Source organism: Cupressus sempervirens, chromosome 4 (genome assembly GCF_028749045.1).
Source record: "Cupressus sempervirens isolate cs-2001-9-10 chromosome 4, ASM2874904v1, whole genome shotgun sequence".
Classification (NCBI taxonomy): Eukaryota; Viridiplantae; Streptophyta; class Pinopsida; order Cupressales; family Cupressaceae; genus Cupressus; species Cupressus sempervirens.
The window spans coordinates 291,716,958-291,724,972 of NC_143121.1; the positions used below are offsets into that span (position 1 = coordinate 291,716,958).

General features: G+C 30.1%; 1 protein-coding gene across 1 annotated transcript; it reads left to right on the forward strand.

The window, feature by feature from the left end:
- Positions 1–4,924: 4,924 nt before the first annotated feature.
- LOC149561154 (UDP-glycosyltransferase 86A1-like) lies at positions 4,925–6,687 on the forward strand. Its single transcript, XM_089824994.1, has 2 exons — positions 4,925–5,534; positions 5,635–6,687. Exons 1-2 carry the CDS (start codon positions 5,081–5,083, stop codon positions 6,510–6,512), a joined length of 1,332 nt encoding a protein of 443 aa, XP_089681120.1. The 5' UTR covers positions 4,925–5,080; the 3' UTR covers positions 6,513–6,687.
- Positions 6,688–8,015: the final 1,328 nt, after the last annotated feature.

The following is an 8,015-nucleotide window of genomic DNA, read 5'->3' on the forward strand; positions in this document are numbered from 1 at the left end:
AAATGTTTTGGTTGCATTCTATTTACTTGTTTTAAAATATAATATTTTCAAATAGAAATCTATAAAGAAAATAAATTATAATGAATTTTTTATTAAATGTGGTTAGGATGACAACGATTTTAATATACTTGTATAATTGTTATAGCATATACATCATATTTTAAAATATAAAAAAATTAACTAGTAATAAAAAATATATTTAGAGTAAAAAAAAAACTAAAATTGCATCCACAATAGCTAAGACTATGACTATTATCACTCATTAAAACATAAAAAGTGAATGGTGTATACAATGGATATAGTTGTCTAAACTAAATGAAAAGTTCTAATATTTTGAGATTATGTCTAGATTTTTTAGTTTTTCTTTATTATTATTAATTTTGAAACAAACAATAGTAATGGGAGAACATTTCATCACTTTCTTATTTATATTCATTCTTCTTTTTTTATTGAAAATATAAATAATAATATAATCAGAATAAGGGTACACAACAACATGAAGACCAAGCAATTATGTACCCACTCCTACCATAATTCATTTAGCAAGCCATAGCCAAAGTACATAAGAATGAATAGTAAAATTATATTTATCTTAGATATATTTTAGATGTGTATTTAAGATAACAAAAAATAACTAGAGTATTCTTAGACCTACTCAAATTTATTTCATAACTATATTTTAAAATTGTAGTCAAAATTTTAATAGTGGATATTTATTTGACTATAAAATAATTTTATGTGCTAGATATTTAAAAACTAATATATATGTTTTTTATTTATTGGCAAACTAATGTATTTAACACATAATATATTTTATTTAAAATTAAGTCCATATATTTTGAATAATTTTTCCATCCAATGTTCTTTTATAATCACAAGATTACATGCTACTTCCATCTTAAATTAGTCCTGCAAGTGAGAATTCTTATGTTGAAAAACTTAGTTGGTATTAGAGGTTAAAAAATATATGCATGGCTCAAAATAATCCACATTATATTTATAGCATTTATCACTATATCTTTTGCACGAACAAGAATGGTAAGAAGTTAAGAAAGTTGTGTAGAACAACCAAAGAGTCATAATTCATCTAGACTCTACTTTTATTTAACCAACATTTCATGTAAAAAAATTGATAATAATTATGCGATTTATTAGTTTACCCCCTAAGAACATATGTTATCATCTAATGTGTCAAAAGAGGTCATAGGGTACCCTATGAGCACTATTGACCCATTTGAATATATGAGATATTTCCCTCGGGGTTCTAAAAATCCTAGGATCATGTCCCTGGTGCCAATTGATATGCTAATTGGAAAACAACTATAACTTTCAAAAGGTATAACATTTTTGAAATTCAAAAGATGTGTCACATTATTTGATTCTTCTATTATAAGGAAAAGAAAAAGAAAAAAATAATTTTGTAAAGTTTTGAATTAGTTAAGGTTGTTAGACATGAAATTTTTTCTTATTATAAAAATATAATACTAAAAAATTCATAATTAATTAATTATTTGGAATAAAAATACCCAAAAATATATGTCACACTCAAGCATGCCTCTTCTTTTTATATTTAGAATCTTGTTAAAAAAAATATCATTTGATTTTGATCATGGTTATTAGACATACACCTACTTGTTATTTTTCTTATGAAATTTTCATACTAGTAAATTAAAATCTAAATTGTTGACCAATCAATTTTTTTTTAGATAGGGCTAGTAGTTTAGAAACTAAATTTAATTTTCTACAAATTCTTCTTTCGATATAAAGTTCATAACTAGTTGACATAACCCGATTTGCTAATTTTTCATTGTCACTTAAGGGCTTAGTTTGCTACATCATGATCTTATACATACCCTAACTCCCCTACCTAATTTGCACTAAAAGAAGATGGCGGTGCATCTGTCCATTGTATTCATTCAATATCTTATGCATGGATTGGTTTTGTGGGACCAGTCATTTGGAGGGGTAGTTACTTTAGTGAGTTAGTCACTATGAAGGGGCTTACATGTATATGGTTATTTAGAAGTGTTTGTAACCTTTGGCATTGTTGTCAAAGGGGGAGAGAAAAAGAAGAAGGAAGAAGAGAAAAAGAAGGAAAAAAGGTAAAGTGGTGAGAGCACGAGTAGGAGTGAAATACATATGATAGGGGGAGATAATGTGATCTAAGAGAATGTATAATGAAGAAGAGAGTATGAAGATATAAGTCTAGTGAAAGGGGGAGTTTCCTATAGATATCAAGGAAAAGTACAATTCCATCTAGCATAAAAAATTAGGAAGAAATTTTTTGTAAGTGTTGAGGTGTTGCCATGAATGCCAAAGGAGGATAATTTTGGCATAACTAATGCAGTGATGGTAGAATATTTCTAGAGTTGGCATGTTATTTGTTGAATGTGAAGGCTATACTAAAAGCTTTGTTCCTTTGTTCTTATGTATGTATTTCGTCTCTACATTGTACAAACTTGTACATTCTAACTGCATATCACACATAAAGGATGCTTTTGCATAATGCAAAGTTATGAGTTTATTGAAGGCTATAGAAAGTTATTTTGATAATGTAAAATAGTAATAGAAGCATTCTAAGAATAGAAAAAGAAAAAAGGTAGTCTAATACCATTTTTCCTAGGATGGTTATTCTTTTCTATTACAGTTTTCACTATTATGGCTTTGTGGGTCTTCAATACATGGCACAATATGCACAAGTATGCTATCCCTAAAGAACGAATAAGAAGTCGGGAGATGATACTATATTTATAATAAAAAATAATGTTGTCATCTTGTCAGTGGGTAATCCATTGGTCCAAAATGTGAATATAAACATTCATGTATTTATTAAGTTAAATCATACTAAATAAATTAGGTATAAAATGCTATGGTTTCAATCATTTGAAATATGTATGATTTCTTATATTGTGGTATGCTTTCTTGTCTACATTCTTTTTTTAGTGCTATAATCTATTTCTAGTATAAAATAGGCTTCTTAACAAATTTAAGTCACAAAATCTAAGATTTGTTAACGTGGATCAAGGATTTCATCACATTTATTTAGTAAAGAAATATCAAATTCTAATTTTTATTTGAAGGTGTAACAAAATATAGAGAGAAAAGGGTTTAGACCATATGAAATAAATTAGTTATACATTGAAGTAAATCTGTATACTAATAAAAATATTGTTCTATTCATATTTTCTTGTTATCAACTTCATATTCTTGCAATTGCTATTTCTGGTTAGCACAAGTGTCTCCTTGACTTCTCTAGAGCAAGAACATGTCATTTGCATAAATCTTTGTCTTAGTAGAAAATGCGAGTACCAACCTTTTGGCATGAATGTGTGATACAATTGTTCCATGGTTGAAAAGCATGGGCAAAGACAGATATGGCCAGTTGAGTTGGATAACATAATCACATTTTTATTAGTTTACTTGTTGATATGTGAATAATTTAAAAATATTTTTTTATAGATTTGAAACTTACTAGTAATTTTTAAAAAAATATTATATTAAACATTTAATAAATATAACAATTATTAATATTAAGATTTAAAAACTTATATATGTCATTTTAAGGATATTATTTACATTATATTATGGATTAGTAATGCACTTGTAAATCACTTTTTATTATAGACTAATATGTTTATCCTTTGCCAAACTCCTTTGGTGGAACTATACTATTTAATGTTCTTTGGTTAGGAGTAAGAGGTATGGTAATTTTTATTCTACTTGCCATTATAATAAATTTTGATAAATAAAAGAAAACTAATATTTTGATTGTGTATTTATATAATCTTATATAAATGAAAAAAATATTTTAATTTTTTATCATTAAAATAGTTATTTCCACTATGATCTAATTTTATATTTAATAAAAATATATTTAAAATCTAATTTATTATTATTAGATTAAATAGTATTATTAGCATATTAGAACTGAACTATAGAATTAATTATAAAAACAAGTAAAATGTTACATAACTTCCTACATTGTGGATTGGTACTAATTTGTTCAAAAAAAATTTTGTAGCTGATTTGAAAATCTATTATTAGATTTGGGGATTGGTTTTGTTCTATAGTATTTTGTCGAATAATGAGATTGTAGATGGGGATACATTGATGCTTAGATATGTGTTCATGGAGTGCCTGTTTAGTATAGCGACACTGCAAATACATGGATTTCGTCAATAGATAAGTCCTAATGATTTTTATAGGCTTCAAAAGTCTGTAATCATGCAAACTATTAAAAATTGTTTGACAAAGCAAGAAGTTGGTGTACAACAACTACAATTACTAATGCAATTGATTCATAATTAACTTTCAAGATTTCTTTAGTTATTTTTTCGATTGAAAAATAAAACTCTATTAAAATAAGTTTCAACTAATAAAAAAACATTATTATTTTTTCAAAAACTATTTTTAAAAATATAAACGCACAAACTTTAGATTTCTAAGATCATAATACTAAAAAAAAATTGTTGAAAAGAATAAATAAAAAGACTAGATCCTTATCTCTATGTGTAAATAATGACTAATCACATACATATACTACACATAAATTAATTATTAAATTTTTTTCATTTCATCTCATCTCTTCAATCACTCTCAAAACTCTCTACCTCTCCCCTTCCCACTACCCCTATACCAAAACCTCTACCTAATCCACCTACGAAACAAACAAACTTATAATACAAGCACGCAACTGTACTCGCAAGTTATCTTCATCCAAAAATCTTCATACGTTGCATTCAACTTAGATCCAAATCTCATGTATAACTAAGTCATCTTCAACAATAAAAAATTCAAATTCATTTCGGTTTATGTTGACCACGACTAAATTTCCAGTCAAATTTTACCGACCCCGCAGCAGATGGACAAACTATCACGTCTCTCTCCCACATAGTAGACTCAACTTGGATTTCAAATTTTACTTACCTCGACAAATACAATTGCTACTTCTCTGTTTACTGCCCCTGACAACAAAACCTGAAAAGGTAGAGTACGCAAAAGAAATTTTGATGCACAATTATTTGCATAGTTTTCAATCTAAAATATCAAGCTCTGTCTTAGTTGCAGAAAAGGGACAATAATGGCAGCCCATGCGTTAGTTGTTCCATATCCCGGGCGAGGCCATCTGAATCCCATGATGCGCTTTGCCTTAAAACTCGCCTCCCACGACATCTCTGTTACATTTGTGGTGACCGAGTCGTGGCACAAAATCATCACCCAGGGCGATGAAAATCCTTTCACTACTTCTACCCACGCTCCAAACTTCAGGGCCGCGGTTATTCCAGACTGCGTGGTGGACGAGTCCCAAAGAGCTAAAAACTTCATAGAATTTGTGCTCTCCCTGACCCACATGGAAACCCATGTGGCTCATCTCTTAAGCAATCTCAATTGCTCGGGAACACCAGCGACGTGCATCATCGCCGATTTCTTCCTCAAGTGGGCGGTGCCTTTGGCAAAAACACGCAATCTGCTCTCTGTTTCATTGTATCCAATGTCTGTCACAAATTTTTCCATTCACTATCATCTATGCGTGGGTATGTAAAAACGAAATCTTGGATTAACAGTTGTAGCTGATTGATTTCGTAGAAGGAAAAAATTGATTCTTTGTTCATATTTTCTTTTCGCTGGTTGCAGAGTTGGAAGAATGGAAGGATTATATTACCAGATCGCCTCCGCTGCAACCCACAGATTGTTTACCGTCTTTAGCCAACAACAGTTCAAATCCAGTGGGTGATCTTATTAGAGAAAGTTTTGCAAATGTGAGGACAACCGATTGGATTGTGGCGAATTCCTTTTACGCCTTGGAGTGCAGAGCAGTGGAGGCTCAGATCCACAAATCCCCTTTGTTCTGTGTGGGTCCCTTCGACATCGCCTCCTCTTCAAAGCTTCTTCAAACCCACTTTACTGACTGGCTCGATTCCAAACCGACGGGGTCCGTAATCTATGTTTCCTTCGGCAGCTTCATGACCGTGGCGAGAGGTCAGCTGAGGGAAATAGCGGACGGTCTCATGAAGAGCGGGTGCTACTTTCAGTGGGCGCTTCGTCCGGATAAAGAGGCGAGTGATGTGTCGGAGATGTTGGCGGATGGATATTTGGAGGAATGTAAAGGGCGGGGAGTGATTGCCCCCTGGTTTAGGCAGGCGGAGGTTCTGAGGCATCCCGCCGTGGGAGGGTTTTTGAGCCACTGCGGGTGGAATGCGATCATGGAAAGTGTGTCGGCAGGAGTTCCCATGTTGGGATTTCCTATTGGAGGGGACCAGTTTATCAATTGCAGATTCGTGGTGGAGGAATGGAAGTTTGGGTTGGGGTTGAAGAATACGGAGGATGGGAATAGGGTGATAAGAGGGGAGGAAGTAGAGATGAAGGTGAGAATGTTGATGGAAGGGGAGGAGGGTGTGAGAGTAAGGAGAGAAGCGGATAAATTTATGGGTTTGGCAGAGAAGGAAGTGAGTAAAGGGGGACGGTCTGCAAGTAATTTGGAAGTGCTGGTGAATAGGTTCAAAGGAATTTGATATAATCGAATTCCAATAATGTTCAATGCCTCGGTTTTAAGCATAATTAAATTCAAACACAGGGTTTGCTATCACAGTTTGCAAACTCCTGTCAGATTAGTTTTCTAGTCATTTGAACATATTTGTTTGTATTTGGCAAAGATGTTTAAAATTTTAATTGAATTAAGATAGAACACACGGGAGTAAAGGGGAAAATTTTTTACAGAGGTGAAATATATAAGAAAAAGGTTTTAATTAGCAGTGATGTTTCTTGAATTGACAGTCTAAATTACAAGAAACACATACTAAAATTGAAGGTTTCCCAAACTAAATTGAATTAGCTCTTTATATACCTTCTTTAAAACAAACTTAGCTTTCTCTTTAACCATTTGTAATAGATTATTTTTAAAAATGAAGGACAATATCTATATTCCAGAAAAATTGTTCTTAAGAATAATATAACTATCAGTTGCCTAATTTATATATAGTATAGAAGAAAAGTCTGTAAAGAAAATGAGCTCAAACACTATACAAAAATCAATTCAAAAAAATCTCAATTAATATTTTTAAACAATCTCAATTAACATTTCATTAAAAGTCAAATTTTCTAAATTTTACTCAAATTTGATAAATATTTTGAATTATAAATCATTTAATTACATTTATACATTTAATTATTAATTTATGTACTTATTTTTAAATAATCTTTATCTTAGGTATCTTACTTTCAATTAATTTTCAATAAATCTATTCATTAATCGTGAAAGAATTGTTTTAATATAAATCTTGATATAAAATCTTATTATTATTATTATTATTATTATTATTGTAGTTCAATTATTAGTTTATATAATATTAAATTTGACTTCTTTTTATTTAATTATTGACTAGGATATTTTATTTTTATGTAATTGCTAAATTTAAAACTTTTTTCAAATTGTAAAAAAAATCAATTCCAAAGCTTAGAAAAAAAGATTACTAGCTTTTTATATAATATAATTTTTAAAATTTATTTCCAAATATTTTTTACTAAAGAAATAAAATGAGAATTACAACATGTTACTGGGAAATGGTTGATTAGAAAGTGAAAAAATCATCCCTTTACTCAAATTGTTTTCATTGAAATCATAAAAAATCTAAGGGTGTGGTCCCATGGAGGAGGACTTCCAAAAAAAATTCTGTGGGTACTGTAGAGATTTTTTAGGATTATTTTAAAGTGGGAGGCCCCATGAATTTTGTAATAGAGTTATTCTTAAAATGTTTAAGTCTAATAATTTATGGGAGCAATGGTCTTATGATTTTTTAAATTTAACATATTGAACTCACTTACCAAATAAATAAATATATTAAAAAAATTAAATGATAAAAAATAGAAATTGGTATATGGTTGACATGTGGCACAAGAAAAGCCTAAGCCTATGGGGCAATTTTTAGCTTGCCATGTTTTCCACCCACTTAAACTTGCATCCTAAAAAGTAGAGGCTTCTACTTTTGAGGAGAAGATTCCAATTAATCTCGCAGCAA

Bases quoted from the DNA above. Each gene is read 5' to 3' on its own strand.
- LOC149561154 (XM_089824994.1), top strand. From the start codon at position 5,081: ATGGCAGCCCATGCGTTAGTTGTTCCATATCCCGGGCGAGGCCATCTG. The intron at 5,535-5,634 runs GTATGTAAAAAC...CGCTGGTTGCAG, and splicing joins TCACTATCATCTATGCGTGG to AGTTGGAAGAATGGAAGGAT.